At 45.8% G+C, this 20,961-nt stretch overlaps 1 protein-coding gene across 1 annotated transcript in view; it reads left to right on the top strand.

Moving 5' to 3' along the window:
• Nucleotides 1–20,961, top strand: part of AMPD1 (adenosine monophosphate deaminase 1) — a 1,595,039-nt gene that overhangs the window by 1,313,485 nt on the left and 260,593 nt on the right. The window contains exon 10 of the mRNA XM_069242152.1: nucleotides 4,881–5,001. Coding sequence (XP_069098253.1) covers nucleotides 4,881–5,001 — 121 coding nt within the window. The remainder of the gene's footprint in view (nucleotides 1–4,880; nucleotides 5,002–20,961) is intronic.

Raw genomic sequence — 20,961 nt, 5'->3', positions numbered from 1 at the left:
GGCTGGATTATTGGCAACAAAGTAAATACTTATGAGGGGTTATACAATCTGATCATGAGAGAGCACATCTTGACCAATTGTATCCAAGAAAGGTTACGCCAGCATCTAGTGGACTCTAAGCAGACCAACCCTAGAGAGCTAGGGGAGGCAGCTGATGAGTGGTTGAGAACCAGGGTGGTTGTCAAGTCCCAGGGGGGAGACTCCAAGAAGGGGGGGACAGGTCCCCAAAAACCTAAAGAGGGAGGTGGTAAGCCCACCACAGAGACTCCCTCTGTACCCCAGAACCCTAAGAAGGAGGAGAGTAAATCCCACTCCCACTCTGACATGCAGAGACAGGGAGACCCAGGGTTAAAAAAACTCTTGGACAGTAGGGCTTGCTTTGACTGTCAGCAGACAGGTCACTTCAGAGGAGATGCAGCCTGTCCAAAGAAGGTGGTTAGCACTGGGCTGTCCAGTGTAGCCATAGAGGAGGATTCCTCAGATGATGAAGTCCTCCTAGCATTGTGCTGGGAGACAGGACCAGATGGTAAGCTGGTGATCCCTGAGGGTGGGAGTAGGCACTTCCACCACATTCAAGTGAATGGGATCCCTACCACTGGCCTGAGAGACACCTGTGCCAGTCACACTGTAGTGAGTGACCGGTTAGTGACCCCAGACATGTATGTCCCAGAAAAGACAAAGAAAGTCAGGATAGCCACAGGGGAGGTCACCTCCAAACCTGTAGCCATAGTGCCCCTAGAGAGGGAGGGTATCCTTGACTGGATTAGGGTGGTAGTCAGTGCTGACCTTCCCCTAGATTGTATCCTGGGCAATGACCTCCCAGAGGTGAGTCTGGTCACAGATGGGGTGGTCGCCCAGGGCGCCCCCCCAACCCAAAGTCCTGGGGAGTCAGTCCCTACAGTTAGGAGACAGGGGTCCCCAAGAAAAGGAAAGAAGAAAATGAAGGGTAGGCCACTCTTAAAGAGAGTTCCAGGGAGCCAAGGGCCTTCTGCCCCAGTAAGGGGGGAGCCCAGAGGTGGCACTGGTGAGGCCTCACCTGACCCCAAGGAAGTCCTGAGTAGTCAGGCAGCTGTCCAGATGCAAGGTGTTGCCCCTGCACTGACAGAAGGGAGAGTGGAAGGAGGGTGTCTGCCACAGGAGGTGGTAGCCCCCCACTCTAGACAGCAAGAGGGGTGCCAGGACCCCAAAGTTGCCCCTAAAGCAGCTCAGCCACCTGTCAGTGGAGAGCTTAGGGTGTGGTTCTGGGTACTGACAGCTGTCAGTAGCCTCTGCTGGGTGCTAGCCTTCCTGGCAGCACTGTACTTGGCCTGGGAGGCAGACCCCAGGGCCAATAGCAAAGTAGGCCCCCTGACCCTGTTGGTCATGGTGGGGTTGCTCAAGTGTTGGGTGACCTCTTTGGGTAAGCTAGGTGTTGCCCTAGCAAAGTTAGGAGTAGGGGAGGTGGGCACCTCACTACCCAAGTTGACAGAGAGAGAGGAGGAAGACCCCCCTAGAGGGAAGTTTCAGTTTGAGTTGGGTCCTTTTACTGTTGGGATGGCTTCACTACCCAGAGGGAGTGACCCTGACAGGAGGATATAAGGCAGAGTAGGCCCTGCAAAGGGACAGCCAGTTTTCTTCACTGTCTTCCTCGCCTAACAAGCCAGGAAGACTCTCCCAGGGTTGGGCTGAGTCTCCTGGGCGTGTGGGCTGGGGGGGGGTTGTGTGAGAAACTGGGGCTGATTGCAGAGGCCCCCTAACTTTTTGCCCCCATTTTCCACTTTATGCTGGTGTTTTCCTGACTCTGATGGTGCCCTGGGTACTGCTAACCAGTCCCAGGGCCTGTGCTCTGTGTAAAATGGATATGCAAATTAGGCTAATTATAATTGGCTAAGTTAACCTACCTATAAGTCCCTAGTATATGGTAGGGCATGTAGGTTTAGGGACCACAGCATAGGTGGTGCACACCTAGGTGCATTGCTGAGGTGCCCAGTGTCATTTTAAAAGCAAGCCTGCCTTGCTGGCTGCTTTTAAATTAAAGTTATATGCAAATTCGACTTTGGAATTAAAGGTACTTCCAAAGTCTTAAACTACCTTATTTTTACATATAAGTCACCCCTAAGGTGTGCCCTATGTGCCCCTAGGGCTGGGTGCCATGTAACTATAAGCAGGGACTTTATAAAAATAGATTTATAAGCCCTGGTGAGGTAAAAACAGCCAAATTCGTTTTTCCCTCATTGAAGTAAATGGCCTTCATAGGCTAGAATGGGCAGACTTTATTTTAAATTTTAAAGTCTCCTTAAATGTTACATACGAAGAATTTGGTATCAAATTGATTGTTATAATAAATCCCACAACTTCCAGTTGTTGGATTTAATATAACTAGTGCAGGTAAAAAGTTTAGACTTTACCTAAAAAGTTGCCAATTTCAGCTCTGCATTGTTTTTGCTGCTGTGCTCTGATTGGCCAGCCTGCAGCAGCTTCTGCCAGGCTACTTTAATGAGGTGTGAAGTGGCCTGACTTCACACAAAGGAATGTGCTTGGGGGAGAGAATCTCCCCTCAGCAGATGGTGAGGCAGGAAGGGGGAGGGCTGCCAAACTGGTCTTCAAAGGCAGAGAAGGACATTTGCAGCACCCAGCAACACCCCCACATCCTGCAACCCCAGACAATTAGGTGCCCCCTTGATTAGATTAGGAGAGGGCAGGAGAGGGGTGTGTTTATGATTTTTAGCCACACCAGTGGGTGGGCTCAGCCAGATCTCTCCTCCAAAAATCAGATTCATCCATTTTGGATTTTTAGAGACTGTTGCCTTCTGGGATGGATTTTTGCCACACTTCCCAGGAAGTGGTCATCACAGGGGGACGACCCTGTCCCTGATTGGAGAACCAGGGCCCCCCTGCTTTTCACCCAGGAGCAAGGATAAAACTGGCAGACCTGCACCCACGCCTCAGATCCCCAACAAATTTCAAGAAGAAAGAACTACAAGGAGAAGAAGGACTGCCCTGCTGGACCCCTGGCCTGCACCTGGACCCTGCACTCAGAAAGACTGCACCAGCTGCACACTTGGGCTTCACCACAAGAAGGACTTTGCCTGGCTTCCACTGGTTCAAGGAGGGACTCCCTGTTTGCTACAGGTGAAAAATTGCTAACCAGAGTCCCCTGCACCAACTCCTGAAAAAGTGACCAGCTGACCACTGCCCAGTGGCCAAAAAGGAGTTTGCGCCAGGTGCACTCTGGGAGTTGAAGTCCGCACTTCCCAAGGACCATCACAGAACTTCTGGACCCTTGGGGTGAGCTGTGGACCCCAAAAGAACCTTAAAAGAACATCTGGGTGAAGCCCCAGAAGTTTGGAAAAGATTGGAGAAATTTTAGAAAAAAAGCTCCATAAAGTGACCGACTCGACGCGGAAATTCTAGCCGGCTTGCCTCAACCACGACCCGGCCTGACTTCGTGGTTCGTCCCGGTCAAGAAAAACATCCGAAAAAAAAACTAAGTCCGAACGTAAAAAGTTGACCGGGACCTTCCAGCCATCGTATCCGAGAAGGGCTCCACGGACGTCGGATCAAGATCCAGGTTTACCCCGGTCGAAGGATTTTCATCTCGAAAAAACGACTAAGTCCGAAGGTAGAAATCACCACCGAGGAAACCGACTTCGCGTATCCGGACAAGGGCTCCAGGAGGTCAGATCCAACTGGCAGGTTCGTCCCGGGGAAGAAAAACATCAAAAAAGAGACTAAGTCAGAAGGTAACTTTTTAACCGAGGCCTCCCGCGACTTGTAGCCGAGCAGGGCTCCATCGCGGTCGGCCTGAAATTTGACTTTGCCCCGGTCCTGGTGCAACCAGATGACCCGATTGGCGCTTTTTGTTTCTGAGCGCTAGAAAATAATAATACTTTAAAAATTCATATCTCCGGTTCCCCTGAACCGATTTTAATCGTTTTTGTGTCATTTTAAAGATAAAAATATAAGCTATTTTTATAAATTGGTTTTGGATTTTTAAACTGTTTCCTGTGTTTTATTTAATTACTGTTGTGTGATATTTGAATGCTTTACACTTTGTCTCCTAAGTTAAGCCTTGACGCTCGATGCCAAGCTACCAAGGGTAGAGCTGGGATTAATTTACTGAGACCTAACTGTACTTTTGTGGAGGTTTGTGGCTTGTTGCTAGGTGTAGGTACCTACCTGCCCTATCAATAACCCATTTTCCAACACTAACTTATCTTTGAAGTGCCAAAATGTGTTTCTATCTTTGCATGGCTGTGTGTGGTGCAGCCTGCAGCCTTTAACCTGCATCCTGTCCTGGAAGTTGAACCCGAACTTCTGAGATGTATTACATTCATTTATATTTTTCACATCATTGTTGAGATTTATAAATTGTGTGTTATTTAAAATGAATGTTGTCCTTCCCTTGACTTATCCGTGTGTGAGTTTGGGTGGGAGTTCATGTTGTCACGGTGCTAGATGCGCATCTTTTTGGTTTCATTTCATTTTGTGTGTATGGTGGGTATATAATTTGTCATTGACTTTTGACCTGTTGTGATCATGCCAGTGTGCTAATGGTAATATATTATTAGGCGAGTGCTTTGTCGTTGAATAATAATTTCTGGGGTTTTATTGCTCTCTCGTTCTCTCCTTTTATCTCTTATTTAAATTACAAAACTAACATTTATTGTCTGCAAAAATGTATCAAATACATTAGCACCTTTCATTTAAAAAATAAGTAAATGCAAGTTGCACATTCCTTTCCTCCATTATTATTTCTGAAATGTCAATCCCACTCTTGAGTTAGCACACAACATAGTACCTATTTCATCACTGTCGCTGTATATGCATATATACACACACATACATAAACACAGATTCATAATTGATATTCTGTTATTAACATAATTATTTTATTGTAGGGAGAGAGGGATGAATACCTTTCTGTTTCGGCCTCATTGTGGTGAAGCTGGCGCTATTGTCCACTTGGCAGCAGCTTTTCTTACAGCAGACAATATATCGCATGGCCTAAATCTAGAAAAGGTGAGTCAGAAATATTTTTTTATCCTTTATTATCGAGAACTATTGACTGCAGTAGCATGAAGGCCCACAATGTAAATTCAGGGCTTTAGATAGAATAATCGACCATTATCCTGGTTCTTTGTCAGTTTGGGAAACGTGTGTTGTAGAATAGGGTAGCCAGCGTTACAGTGTGAAATAGCACCAAAACATCCATTGTACAAAAGTGAAAAGTGAAAATCGTAACTTGGCGTATGCAAATTCATACTCCCAAACAGTTGAGTGAAACTTGATGTAAGTACCCAAGCACAGCTCTAAGACAGACTTCACCCAATTGTTTCTCACAAGATGGTGTCAGTTGGTGGTAATACGATGGTCTAGACCAATATCAACATTTTCCAAATCAACATTGTTCCTTTCAGTCACATACTCTCCTAACAATCCTTTTTTTATTTCTTCTGGTTTCTTTGTAGCTTTTTCCTCCTCATTAGGTTTGCTTGATCACTCCATCATTCTTTTTTTTATATAAACTTTTTATTAATCTTTCTCCCGTGCCCTCCACAGGCAGAGCAAGCAGCAATAAACATAGCAGCATTGGCAAACAGTATCAGTGCATAGCGTATCTCAGAAACAAGCAACTGTATAGGCAGCACATGCAGAACTGAAGTCTTCCCCCACCCTTCCACTCAGTAAGTAGCACCTCTACACTCTTTTGATGTCTTTTTAAACCCCAACTTAAGCATTAGTTGTCCCTGGCTTATCCGGAATTGGTTCCAGGAGGATCCCTCGTGCCTCTGCCCAACCGGTCCATATTTTGTGATAGTTTTTGGGGCACCCCCTCGCTACATAAATGGGTCTTTCAGTTTTTGGGGCACCTGCTCGCTACATAAATGGGTCTTTCCAATCCCATTAAAAAATCCATACCTAGGGCCGACCCCTCGATCAAGGGACTATGTACCTCCTTCCATGACTTTGCGATATCCCTCCTAGCGAGTACCAGACCTAGCCATAAGAGCTTTTTTTGATATTGTGTGCCTCCAAGCCTGTATGTGATGTGTAGAAGGATCAATTTGGGATCCCTTCGAATTTTGCTACCTAAAACTTCCTCCAGTTGTCCAAGGACTCCCTCCCAGAAACATGCGAGAGCAGAACAGAGCCAGAACGTATGTATCGAATTTCCTGGGTTACCCCTATAGAGCAGACAAGCTCTGTTGGTCGAAAACCGCATGCGGTGTAGTCACACCCTGGTATAATAAATGCAATTAAGTAATTGTAACTGAATATGCCTGAATTGTGAAGCTATGGCTGTCTCTTTGGGTGCCTCGAATGCCTCCCTTCAGTCATTGCCATCCAGGTCTCCAAAGTCCGTGTCTCAGGCCCTATGCACCATCTCCATAGGACCTGGCATGTTCCTGAGGAACATTTTATATGTCAGTAATAGTTTATGCTCTGTCATGTTTGTCAATTGGAGCTTAGCTTCCAGAGACGAGAACTCTGGTATCTCCAAAAGTGGCAGAAACGTGGGTGTCAGTGCCCATCGAAGCTGTAGGTATCTAATAAACTGCATGCGGTTAAGTGCAAATTCCCTCTGTAGATCTTGGAAGGATTTCAATGTTCCGCCGGCCAATATGTCTCCTAGGTTTGAGATCCACACAAGGTCCCAAACAGTAAAGCCCTGCAGGGCTGCAACTGGAGGTAGATAGGTCCCCTTCCATAGTGGTGCTTATAAGGGCAATCTATTTTTCCAACCTGTAGCCTTTTTTGCTTCCTCCACGTCTCCAACACCACCCGCGTGGGGCAATTTCCCCCTCAGCACTCCCCGTATAGCACCTGTGAGAGCATAGGCTGGGTCTGTGAACCCCCTGAACCACCTATCAATGATGGTAGGTCATTGATAAGAAGGTGTGCCGCCCAATAATACAGCTGAACTTCCAGCATGGTTATGCCTCCATCAAACACTAATCTAAAGAGATGTGTGGGATCCGCTACCCCAGTGTACGCAATTGAGTGTTCACTTTCAGGAAAAAAGATTTAGGCCCTCATTCCAACCCTGGCGGTTTGAAACCGCCAGGGCGGAGGGCAGCGGAAGCACCGCCAACAGGCTGGCGGTGCTTCCTGGGCTATTCTGACCGCGGCGGTAAAGCCGCGGTCAGAAAAGGGGAACTGGCGTTTTCCCGCCGGTTTACCCCTGGCCCAGGGAATCCTCCATGGCGGCGCTGCTTGCAGTGCCACCATGTGGATTCCGACCCCTTCCCGCCAGCCTGTTTCTGGCGGTTTTCACCGCCAGAACCAGGATGGCGGGAACGGGTGTTGTGGGGCCCCTGGGGGCCCCTGCACTGCCCATGCCACTGGCATGGGCAGTGCAAGGGCCCCCTAACAGGGCCCCACAAAGATTTTCACTGTCTGCCTAGCAGACAGTGAAAATCGCGACGGGTGCCACTGCACCCGTCGCACCCCTGCAACTCCGCCGGCTCCATTTGGAGCCGGCTTCATGGTTGCAGGGGCTTTCCCGCTGGGCCGGTGGGCGCTCTTTTGGAGGGCGCCAGCCGGGCCAGCGGGAAAGTTGGAATAGCTGCTGCGGTCTTTTGACCGCGGTGCGGTCATACGGCGGTGACCGCATGGCAGGCGGCGCCCGCCACGGTCAGAATGACCGCCTTAGTGATGGGGAAACATATGGTTCTGTAAGTGATATAAAAGGTGTGGCAGTTCCACCATTTTGAACATGGCTGAGAGCCCCAATAAGGACAGTGGGAGAGCCTTCCAGAAGAAAATGTCTTTGGACAGTCTCTCTAGCTGTGGTGCCAAGTTCTTCTCAAAGGAAGTTTTTGCAAACCCTGTGACAAACACCCCCAGATACTTAAATCCTTCAGGTTGGATCGATATGGCATTTCAGTGGTCGGGCACATGGTTATAGAGTAGATTACGGACTTCCGTGGGTTAATACGGTGTCCTCAGTACTCACCAAATATCTTTAGGATTTTCAATGCCCTAATTCCAGATACCTGAGATTCTCCCAAGTACAGGAGTGCATTGTCGGCATAAAGCGATATTCTATCACTCACTGCATCCTCCCATTGGAAACCCTACATAGTGGATCCACTCACACTCAGGCAGCCAACGGCTCTATCTGGAATCCAAACAGCAAGGGAGATAGGAGGCAGCCCTGATGTGTGCCCCTCTCCATCGGGAACAGTTCTGAGGCCTGTCCACCAATGGGCACCATGGCTCTGAGATCAGTATATAAGAGTCTCACAAAGCTGAGAAACTGGGGACCACAACCAATCCACTCAAGAAGGGTGAACATATATGCCCAGTCACCTGAATCAAAAATTCTGAAAATTGATTGACAACAAGGCACTGTGATCATCTACTGATTTCCGTAGGGAAATGGCGTTATGCACGCACTGCAAATTATGCCTTGTAGCTCCCGCCGACATAAACCCACACTGATCTGGGTGCACCAGATGGTCAATTATCTTTCCCAAGAGATTGGCCAGTTCCTTTGCCCACACTTTTACCTCTGTATTCAACAGCAAGATAGGTCGGAAATCTCTGCAGTTTTGGCCAGCAGTTCCCGGTTTGGGCAGTACTGCAATATCTGCCGCCCGGAGAAACAGGTGATAGGGATTTCACTTTTATGCCCAGAACTTCCTCTCAGGGGATGTGGGCGCTACTAGCCAATGGCCTACCAGGGTACCTCCCACCTCATGACAACTTTCTGTCAAGTATAGCATCTAGCTTACCCAGAATGCAATATTCTGCCCACTCCCAAAATGGTAGAACCCCTTCCTTGGTGTGTGGACTATTCCACCCTAGAGGTGTGACGACCTAAGGGCTGAACCTCTTCCTCAAAGTGGTTTAGGCTTGAATAGGAATAGTAAATATGACCACTTAAGCCCACAACATTTTCTTCAAAGTGGTTTACATTTGAGTGGCAATAGTAAATCTGAACGCTTTAGTCTCCAACACATTCCCAAAACTGGTTTTGATTGGAGTGGGAATAGTAAATTGTGTTTCTTTATTGTCAACAATCTTTCTCACAATTGATTAGATTGCAGTTTGAATAGTAAATCTGCCCCCTTTAGTGTCCAACACGTCCCCAAATTTATTTGCATTGGAGTGGAAATAGTAAATGTAACCTCTTTAGTGCCCATCATCTTCCTCAAAATGGTCTAGGTTGGAGTGGTAACAGTCAATCTGATCCCTTCAGTGTCCGACAACTTCCTCAAAATGGTGCCAATTGGAGTAAGAATAGCAAATGTAATCCCTTTACTGTCCAATACCTTCCCAGAATTGTTCAGATTGGAGTAGGAATGTTACATGTGTCCCCTTTACTGTCCAACACCTTCCACAAAATAGTTTAGATTAGAGTGGCAATAGTAAATCTGACTCTTATACTGCCAAACAACTTCCCCAAAATGATTTAGATTGGAGCGGGAATAGTAAATCTAACCCCTTCAGAGTCTAATACCAACACCAAAATGGATTACAGTGTTTTGGGAATAGTAAATTGGAACCTTTTATTGCCCAAAACCTTCCCCAAAATACCCTACATTGGAGTGGAATCCGTAAATATGGGTTCTTCCTTGCCCACCCAACAGCTCCCCCAAAATGGTTTAGGTTTAAGTGGTAATATTAAATCTGACTCATCTGGACTAGACTGGAGTGAGACTAGTATGTTTAACGACTTTGGGGTCCAACGCCTTCTCCAATATGGTTTAGATCGGAGAGGTAATAATATACTTTACCTCTATATTGTTCAACACCTTCCCCAGAATGGTTCATATTGGAGTGGGAATAGTAAAGATACCCCTTATAGTGTCCAACACCTTCCCCAAAGTTGTTTATATTGAAGTAGGACTGGTATATTTGACCCCCTCAGTGCTCAACACCTTCTCCAAAATGGTTTAGAGTGGAGTGGGAATAGTAAGTCTGAACCTTTGACTGTCCAACACCTTCCCCAAAATGGTTTCAATTGCAGTGGGAATAGTACATAAGACTCCTTTAGAGTCCAACACCCTCCCCAAAAAGGTTTACATTGGGACCCCTATAGTGTCCAACCACTTCACGAGATTGGGGTGAGAATAGTAACTCTGACCACTTTTGTTTTCATCACCTTCCCCAAGATGGTTCACATTGAAGTGGAAATAGTAAATCTGATCTCATTACTCCAACACCTTCCCCAAAATAGTTTAAACTCGAGTTGGAATAATGTATCTTATCTCTCTATAGTGTTGAGGAACTTCCCCAAAATGGTTTACAAGTCATAGTTATGTGTAGTTTCTGTTTTAATGTAATAATAGACAATGCCTTTCATCATTTAAATATTTTTATTCATATATTTTATTGACTTCAATTAAAGTACATGTACAGTAATTTTACATATATCTTTTAAAACTTTGTAATAATTTTCTGGACATTTCCATCGTTTTGTATACAAATATAATATTTTTAAAATTTTCATTTACTAACAAATTTTTACCTTTACCTCTCATTTCATACTACATTAACATTAATATCTTTGTGAAGCGGATTTAGTTTCTGTGAGTGCGATCCCTGTTGTTGTTTCATAGATAAGGCCCTTTCTAAGTTATTATTTAGGACTTTTGGGGAGGGGATGTGGATAGGTCTATTGTGGATATTTTGTAGTGTTGGTGGTAGGCCTAGCTTTATTTAGTTTGCAGTAATTTCTTATTCTATGTATTGTGATATTTTCTATGATGTTTGTAAAGCCCTTTGGAACTAGTGCTTGCTTCTTTTAAATCTTGAAGTATGTTTTACTTCCATCTCTGTAACTTTGGGGACTTGTTTTGTTCTCTGACGTTAAGAACAATACCATTTTTAATTGTAGCCCTCTCATAACAAGCATTAGTATAATATTTAGTACACATCTAATTCACATTCTGCAAATTTATACTTCCTTGTGTAATGTGTATCCCATGTGTGATAACAATTGTTTGCCTTTCTGTGATGTGATATATGTGGCTTTTTCAGTCATTCTGTCTGAAAGTGGTATACATTTATGAATACTTTTGTAAAAAAAAGTTTGTTGTGTTTAATATTAATATTTAAACATTAATTGAAACATTTCATGTTTTAAACTTATGTTTTCAATGTTGCTTTAAGTTGCCAATGATATGATATCGTTTGTGTTTGGTATAGTTAATATTTGGGTCAGGTGGGGCTTCCTTTTCTGTTTGTGAGAAAATGTTTGCTTTAGTGTTATGCTGAAAATATAAGTTTGGTCAGTTTTGTGGCATGGTGGGGTTTTAGGTTTAAATCTAATGTTTAAGGGTTGTGTTTTTTTGGGGGCACATCAGTTCTTGAAATTCTTTGGACAAGAGAGTAATGAATGGTTGCTAAAGTTCTCTGTAGGAGTCACCGTGAGATGTCAATACTAAGGTAAGCTTTTCTATACTCAAGATATGCCACAAGCAGTGGAGCCAACCCAGGTGCATCAGGAGTGTGGCAGTACCCCAGTGTGCAAAAATAGTTTGTTGGGTTGGCCCCAATGCCAAGCCAATATGACGGCCCCTGCAGGACTTAAGCGGGAAGGTGAGCATGTTGGGAAGCCCCAGGATTGTGTATGCTGGGAATCTAGGAGATATTATGTCCTGATGTGCATTTATAGCATTAAGAACTGCTTCCCAGAATTGTGCATGCTTAGGACATTCCCAGAGTATGTGGAGTAAGGTCCCAGGTGACTCACAGTGCTGCTGAGGCTCCGCACTGAGCGCAGGGTTACCCTTATGTAAGCGAGGAGGCGTAAGATACCAATAAGTGGGCATCTGTAGTGGCTTGGTTAGCAGCGTAAACCGCTGCGTGTGCTGGTCAACTGTTCTCAGCTGTTCTCGGTTTCGCATGCGCAGTGGAGACGCTGACACGCAGCCGTCCTTCGCTGTTGGGTGTTCCTCGCCGCGTTGTTAGCGCGAGGAACACCGGACATTCTGATGAAGGCAACAGCCTAGTGTTGTTTTTCCTTCTGTGACACCAGGGGCTGACTGCTGCGCGCTGGGGTGATTTCTCTGGATCGTTTATGTTTCTTCAAATAAACGCTGAAATTTTACATACGGGGCATCTGAACATTTTGTTCCCAGCTTACTTCACCATCTCAATACTAGCAATGTTCTCCAGTATTGGGGTATCTTTCATAGATTCACATGCTTGAATCATTCCCCGTCGTCAAAGTGGGAGTCCCACGGTACATAGAAAGCAATAAATAAAGAAAAACTTTTTTTTTTTTTCATTGAAGTCAATAGGAAAAAACACCTTCAATTGTTGAACTATCAGCCTCTTTAGAAAGAGCCCAAATTTCAGCCAATCAGGCGTGACCACCCCTTTAGAACCCTCAGCACAGAGGCTCAGTCTCTCAGATTTTCTACCGCATGTCGTGTGTAAGGGAGTCTCCCTGAGCTCTGCTCAGTTTTCTATTTCTTCAAGAGAAATTCTTGGAAATTTTCACTTGACTTTTTCTACAGAAGTTTTTTCCATCATGTCTACAAGAAAAGGTCTCTTTAGGCCCTGTGGGACCTGTGGAAAATTGAGACTTCACTGTGAGGATCCTCACAAGGAATGTATCTACTGCTTACATCCAGAGCACAAGGTCAAGGACTGTAAGATCTGCAGGACCTTTCCCAACAAGACTCTGAAGGACAGAGAAGCCAGGCTCCTGCTTTAGCTCCAGAAAAGAAAGGTAAGAGAAGCTCTTTCTGAGGAGGAGAGTGACACCTCTGTCACCTCAAAGAAAAGGAAGAGGTCGGTGGAGAGCCTATCCCCTTCAAGCAGTAAGTCAGCTAAAAAGCTGCATGCTTTTAAGGACAAGCCAGGGGATCTACCTTCAACATCCAAGGTAGCATGTGGCAAGGTTCACTCAGAGCCATCCACACCTGCTGCTTCATCAAAGAAGCTTAATAAGCCTTCAAGCTCACTGCCTCAATCGACGTCCAGAAAATCTACACCGTTGACGACACCGTCGACGAGCGCTCCGTTGACGACAGGTCTTCCTTCGACGACGACTACAGTGACGACCACGTTTACGGCTCCTCCATCACCGATGATAGTAACTTCGTCTCCACTATCATCTACGGTGATAACGTCGGTGAGTCTGAAGTATGGTCCGTTGTCGTCGCACACCTTGAAAATAAAGAAGACGTCGACGGGTAAGAAGCTGAAATCTTTGCCGTCGACGCATCAATCGACGAGAACATTCAGAAGATCACCGTCGGTTTCACCGACCAAAATACCGACGACGCCGCACCTGTCGACGACAGCCCCGTCAACGGAGGACGTAGCAATATTGACTTCGTCGATGACACCTTCGTCGACACTGGCAGCACCGAGGCCGACTACACCGACAACGGCTCCGTCAACGCCTACACCATCGACGAGAACACCATCGATGAGTGCTCCGTCGACGGCAGCTCCGTCGACAACTCATTATCCTCACTTTGGAACATCTCCTTATTTACCGCAGAGAATTTTACCTGTAAAGAGCAAGTCTTCTTTATTGCTTCCATCTCATACATCGCCCAGCAAGGTTGCACCAATTCCTCCGCAGCATCTATTTGCTGATGAAGATGATGAAGGTGATGTTTATTCTGATGACGGCTTTTTTCCGGTGGCACGTAGTCCATCTGAACTACGCATTAAGTGCCAAGAGGACGATGAGGAGGAGGATCTTCACCATTATTCGGACCAGCAGGATCAAGGTCATCTACAACAACAAGAGCAGACAGTCCAGATGCCGGTCTCGTTGATAAACAACCTTCAACAGATGATGCAAGATTATTATTCGAGATTTCCTCCAGCTGGTTCTTCTACACCGGTACAACCTCCACAGACGCCAGTGTCCACTCCGGCTGGACCTTCAGAATTTCTGGGCCCTACCACAGCACCTTCATCGGTTCAGGGTGTTGCTTCACCTTCATCTGAGGAGGAGCAAGAAGAAGGGGAGATACAAGACTCTGATTCTCTCATTCCGGAGTGGGATGAGTATCAAATCCAAACTCCATCTCCGTCTACACCACCGCCAGTGGACTCTCTGCCGCAGGACATTGGGAGTTTCCATAGTGTCATGGAAAGAGCTGCGAAAAGATTCCAGCTGCCAATTACTTGGAAACAGTCGGACTGCTTTCTTTATGACTTTAAAGAAGACACTAGGGAATCGGTAAGGGCCATACCCATTGTTGATTTCATTTGGGAGGAGGGCCTAAAGGTAATGCAGACTCTGTCCTCCATTCCCGCAGTCTTACCGAGACTAGAGAAGAAGTATAAGGCGCCAGACAACTCCCCAGCATGTTTGATCAGCCATCCTAAACCGGATTCGGTTATTTCGCAGGCAGCTCAGAGGAGGTCCAGGAATCCATCGGCATCTCTGACTGCCCCTCCAGACAAGGAAGGACGTCGTTTGGATTCCATAGGCAAGAAGTTTTCAACTATGGCTGCCACCACTGTGAGAGCAGCTAACTCTCTAGCAATACTGGGGAGATACGATTGCCAGATGTGGTCTGACTTGTCACAATTCATAGATGTGTTGCCTTAGAGCAGTAGAGTAGAAGCACGTAGAATTCTGCAAGAAGGAGAAAGGATTTCGGCTGAAATCATAGACTCTGCAATTGATGTTTCCTCTACAGGATTTCGACAGTTGGCCGGAGCGGCCGTACTTAGACGCCAGGGGTGGCTTAAGGCTACCTCGTTTAGGCCTGAAGTTCAATTGAAAATTCTGGACATGCCGTATGATGGCGAGCTTTTGTTTGGCAAGCATGTCGATGATGCATTACAGTTGATTAAGGCAGACACTGGGACAGCCAGATCATTGGCAACGCTACAGTACAAGAGGCAACCCTTTCGGGGAGCGAGAGGGAGAGGAACCTTTTCATATAGAGGAGGCTCTCAACAATATCGGCATTACTCCTCTTACCAAGGTCAATTTCGTTCAACCTTCGGCCAGCAACAACCGCATTCGTTTCGTCAGCAGTCATCCGCTCGCTTCAGGCAACAAGCAAAAGGAAAGTCGGCGTTCAGGGCAAAAGAAACAGCAAGAAAGCAGTGACCCTCATCAAGTGCCTGCACCCAGCCCCTATATCAACACTCTTATAGGGGGAAGAATTTCCAAATTTCTACACCAGTGGTCCAGTATAACTGCAGACAAATGGGTATTGGATATTATCAACCGGGGGCATACCCTAGAATTCAACCAACCTCCCCCTCAAGTACCACCAAGAGGTCCCCCGCCAGCCCATCTCAACGAGCTTATGGAACAGATTGCTATTTTAATGAGGAAGGGAGCAATAGAGATCGTACCAAAGAGCCAGAGGGGAACAGGTTTTTACTCCCGTTTCTTCCTTATCCGGAAGAAGACCGGGGACTGGAGGCCTATTCTAGACCTTCGTTCGGTCAACAAATACCTCAAGAAACATTCTTTTCGCATGATCACTCTTCAAGACGTCCTGCGCCTGCTCAACCGAGGGGATTTTATGACATCGTTAGATCTTCAGGATGCATATTTCCACATTCCCATTCACCCCAATCATCGGAAATTCTTGCGGTTCAGGGTTGCAGGCATTCATTTCCAGTTCAGAGTGTTTCCTTTTGGCCTCAGGTCGGCCCCAAGAGTGTTCACCAAGGTTTTGGCGCCAGTGGCGGCCCACCTCAGACAATTAGGGGTACAGATGTTCCCGTACTTAGACGACTGGCTAATAAAAGCACGTACAACATCGAAGGCTGCCAGGGACACGGAGACATGTCTCTCCCTTTTCGGAGCTTTGGGCTTGACAGTCAATTATCCCAAGTCTAACCTAGAACCTACCCAGAACATCGCGTTTCTAGGAGCCATCTTGGACACTGTGCAAGCGAAAGCGTTTGCTTCGCAGGACAGAAGAAAGAAAATTTGAGACTTAGCAACACGTCTCAGCAAAAGAAAGTCCGCTTCAGTGCGGACTTACAAGTCTTTTCTGGGGATCCTATCGTCTTGCATTCCATTGATAAAGAACTGTCGTCTACACATGAGGACTCTTCAACAACAATTAGACAATCAATGGAAGCAGATAGAAGGCTCTTTCGACGATGTAATTCGAATAACCCCTTCAGCAAAGCAGGCTTTCAAGTGGTAGAAGGAAACTCCCCTCGTTTCCGACGGTCTGTCATTTCTGAAAGACAGGACCATACACGTAGTAACAACGGATGCATCCCTAGAGGGATGGGGTGCTCATTTGCAGGATCTTTCTGTGAAGGGAAAATGGTCCACTCAAGAATCAACGCTCCACATAAATGTACTGGAATTGAGAGCGGTTGCCTTGGCACTCAAATCCTTTCTCACGAACATCAGAGATTCTTCAGTTTTGATAAGAACAGACAATACCACGGTCATGCATTACATCAACAAGCAGGGAGGCACAAGATCTCGGGCATTATCTCTGGAGGCGCAGAAACTGTGGCATTGGGTAATTCAACATCGAATTTCCATCAGGGTAGAACATCTCCCAGGGATCACCAACACCTGGGCAGATGCCTTAAGCAGGACTCGAACCAGCTGTTACGAGTGGGAACTCAATCAGTCAGTTCTCGACAGTCTCTTTCGTCGTTGGGGCAAACCCAGTATAGATCTGTTCGCGACCAGAGACAACAAGAAATGCCAACACTTCGCAAGCTGGCGTCCACAGAGGGGATCAAAGGGGAATGCGTTTTTGATCAGATGGTCAGGGATTTATGCATACGCTTTCCCCCCGCTTCCACTCATCCCGAGGCTTCTGCAAAAGATGAAGAGGGAACAATGCAGGATTCTACTAATCGCTCCCAGATGGCCACGCCAGTTCTGGTTCACAGAACTTCTATTACTTTCGGAACAACCTCACATTCGGCTGAAGGCAATACCGGATTTGTTAACAATGAGCCAGGGTCAGGTTCGTCATCCCAACCCGACATCTCTTCGTTTATCAGCCTGGTTCCTGAATTCTATGAATTCGATGGATTAAATATCCCTCCGGATTGCAGGGAGGTACTTGCCTGCGCCAGAGCTCAGTCTACAAACCAAACATACAAGTTTAAGTGGAAGAGGTTTTGCTTATGGTGCTCAACTTCCAACGTTCACCCTCTAACGTCATCTCCTGAGCAAATCTTGCCATATTTATTGCATTTGGCTAAATCCGGCCTGTCACATTTATCTATTAGGGTGCATCTGGCGGCCATATCCAGTTTCCGACGGCTGTCTCAGTCTCCTTCACTATGGTCGTCCAGAATAATAAAACAATTTCTTAAAGGTTTATTTAGGATGTTTCCACCAGTTCATCGTCCTGCACCGCAATGGCATTTGAACATTGTGCTCTCCCAATTAATGAAACATCAGTTCGAACCCATTCATAAAGTGGATCTCAAGTTCATCTCTTTTAAAACAGCTCTACTTCTGGCCTTGACGTCGGCAAAAAGAGTCAGCGATATCCAAGCCTTCACAATTTCTCCACCTTTCCTCCAATTCAAGCCAGAGGTGGTCATTTTGAGAACTAATCCAAAGTTTATACCTAAAGTCCCATCATCTTTTCACCTAAATGAACCAGTGATTCTCAGAACATTTTTTCCAAATCCGCAAACGGCAGCGGAACGAGCTCGACATTCTTTAGACATTAAACGCTTTTAAAAAATGTATATTCAAAGGACAAGTGACTTCCGTAAATCTGAACAATTATTTATCAGCTATGGAAAGTTCAATAAGGGTAAAGCAGTCACTAAACAGACTATAGCGCGCTGGATCTCTTCCGCCATTCAGTTGTGCCACCAGTTGGCAGGGAAGCCATTACCATCCAGTGTCAGAGCGCATTCCACTAGTGCGGTATCCACTTCAACTGCTCTATTCGCTGGAGTCCCTCTGAATCAGATCTGCAGGGCGGCAACATGGACACGTGCTCACACTTTCACCCAGCATTACTGCCTAGAAGCTTCTGACAATGTGGATGCTGCGGTAGGACAAGCGGTATTGCGTAATTTATTTGCATAAGGTGAGCCAATAATCTCTTACCCTCTATCCTCTCTGTATTGTTTGAAGAGTAATTTAAAGTATATAGTTTCATGTGTGTGGGTATAGGTATATGTAATATATATATATATATATATATGTGTATATATATATATATATATATATATATATATATATATATATAGATGGTTTATATAGCTAATATGGTTAGCGCTTAATTTGCAAATGTTAATTGCCTATATAGATTTAGATAGCATGCATTATACATAGGCATACTATTGGTGTTACAGGATTCAAACTTTTGTTCTTACTGCTGGCTATTCTGATTCAAGCATGTGAATCTATGAAAGATACCCCAATACTGGAGAAGAAAATGAGTTACTTACCTGTAACTGTGGTTCTCCAGTATTGGTATCTTTCATAGATTCACATGCGACCCACCCTCCTCCCCAGAGAGGCTCACCTCCTTTGGTTTTTTTCCTGTAATCTCGAGTGTGGAGAAATCTGAGAGACTGAGCCTCTGTGCTGAGGGTTCTAAAGGGGTGGTCACGCCTGATTGGCTGAAATTTGGGCACTTTCTAAAGAGGCTGATAGTTCTACAATTGAAGGTGTTTTTTCCTATTGACTTCAATGAAAAAAAAAAAAAAAAAAGGTTTTCTTTATTTATTGCTTTCTATGTACCGTGGGACTCCCACTTCGACGACGGGGAATGATTCAAGCATGTGAATCTATGAAAGATACCAATACTGGAGAACCACAGTTACAGGTAAGTAACTCATTTTCTTGTGTGTGGCATGTTGAGCTCTGTGATACACCTCTTTCCATTCCTTGGGTGTTAGCTGTCTTCCCAGTTCAAATTCCCAGCGCTTCTGCCCTGGGGTTTTAGGCGATGGGTAGTCATGTAGTAAAATGCCTTATAGTTTGTTTGTCTGCAGTTTTTGCTACTAGCCACTTCTCAAAGACTCTCAGGGGTGGTTAAGCTTCAGGTTGCATAGTAGGGTGAGAGAGCCAGTGTCTGACCTGCAGTTAGGGTAGCCGTTCTGACACAGGAAGCATAAATTACTCTTCCAAGTGATCAAGGGGGAGAAACTCAACTTCATCAAATCAGTGGCCTATGCATCAACATACAACCGACTGCCATGGGTGGAATGCAGCTTGGTCAAGGCCCAGAGAGAAATCTGTTTTGCCTGTTATTGGTGTCAGCAGGGATTGCAATGTAGATAAGTCTTTCTGCACTGCTATGCTTCCCAAACCTTCAACACTGATTTGGTAAGCAGTGAAGAGTAAAGGTTCCATGCACTTTGCAACCGTTTGAGGAACAGGACCTTCCACAAGTGTATCCCAACGACCGTGTGGTTCATAAATAGCCAGTGTTTCTCTGATTCATACCACGACCATTCGTCCATATAAGGGAGTTGAGCTGTCTGAATATAGGCTAGGAGGTTTGGAATCCTCAATCCCCCCTCCGCAAGAGGCCAGTAGCTTTGCTCACGATTCATTCAGTGGCATCTATCCACCCAAATGAAGTGGTGAATTACCACTTGTGAAGATTGGCTCATTGTGAGGGTCTGAAAAAAGAAAGAGAATTCATGGGAGGGCGGTCCTTTTTAGTGCTGCTACTTGGCCTAGTCAGGATAGGTGAAATAATCACAATTGGGTGAGCTTCCCGGTAACTTGTCAGAGTAGTTTAGGGTCACGGTGCCCACCACTATCTTAGCTATCTGGATTCCGTAGTAGAGACTGGATGTCGATGTCCACTATATTGGGAATCGAAAAGACAGGTGGGCCTTTCTTTCAGGAGGTACTGAGATTTGTGGATGTTTACCAGGAAGCTAGCCGCTCCCCCGAACAGTTTCACCTCCTCCAGAAACACCAGAAGAGCAGTCAGAAGGTCATTTAAGGCCACAATAACATTGTCTGTGTAGGGGTTAATGGTATGGTCCTCCCCACTGAAATGGATCCCAAGAGAAACGTCTGATCCCAGGGGAAATGTCCTAAAAACCGCATTGTAAACAACGCGAATGTTTACCACACAAGCGTAACAATGCTAGCCAGAACAATGACTGCCTTTTCTGTGCTTTAACCATGTGTAGGAAGTTGGCTCTGTATATACTATTTCAAAGTAAGAAATAGTGTGCACAGAGTCCAAGGGTTCCCCTTAGTAGTAAGATAGTGGCAAAAAGAGATATTTTGTGGTAGTGTGGTCGAGCAGTAGGCTTATCAGAGGGTAGTGTTAAGCATTTGTTGTACACACACAGGCAATAAATGAGGAACACACACTCAAAGACAAATTCCAGGCCAATAGGTTTTTATATAGAAAAATATATTTTCTTAGTTTATTTTAAGAACCACAGCTTCAAGATTTACAAACAGTACTTTAAATGAATGGTATTTCACTCAGGTATTCTAGGAACTTTGAATAATCACAATAGCATGTACAGTTTTGACAAAAATGTCAATAAGCTATTTTAAAAGTGGACGCTGTGCAAAAATCAACAGTTCCTGGGGGAGGTAAATAAATGTTAAGTTCACAGGTAAGTAAAACACTTACAGGGTTCAAAGTTGGGTACAAGGTAGCCCACTGTTGGGGGTTCAAGGCAACCCCAAAGTTACCACACCAGCAGCTCAGGACCGGTCAGGTGCAGAGGTCAAAGTGGTGCCCAAAACACAGAGGCTTCAATGGAAATAGGGGTGCCCCGGTTCCAGTCTGCCAGCAGGTAAGTACCCGTGTCTTCAGAGGGCAGACTAGGGGGGTTTTGTAGGGCACCGGGGGGGACACAAGCAGGCACAGAAAGTACACCCTCAGCGGCACAGGGGCGGCTGGGTGCACAGTGCAAACAGGCGTCGGGTTTCTAATAGGAATAAATGGGGAGACCCGGGGTCTCTTCAACAATGCAGGCATGCACAGGGGGGCTCCTCGGGGTAGCCACCATCTGGGCTAGGTAGAGGGTCACCTGGGGGTCGCTCCTGCACTGGAGTTCGGTTCCTTCAGGTCCTGGGGGCTGCGGGTGCAGTGC

This window comes from Pleurodeles waltl, chromosome 6 (assembly GCF_031143425.1).
Source record: "Pleurodeles waltl isolate 20211129_DDA chromosome 6, aPleWal1.hap1.20221129, whole genome shotgun sequence".
In the NCBI taxonomy this organism is placed as follows: Eukaryota; Metazoa; Chordata; class Amphibia; order Caudata; family Salamandridae; genus Pleurodeles; species Pleurodeles waltl.
Note: the sequence above shows the minus strand (reverse complement) of the source record. Positions and strands in the feature narration are given on the sequence as shown.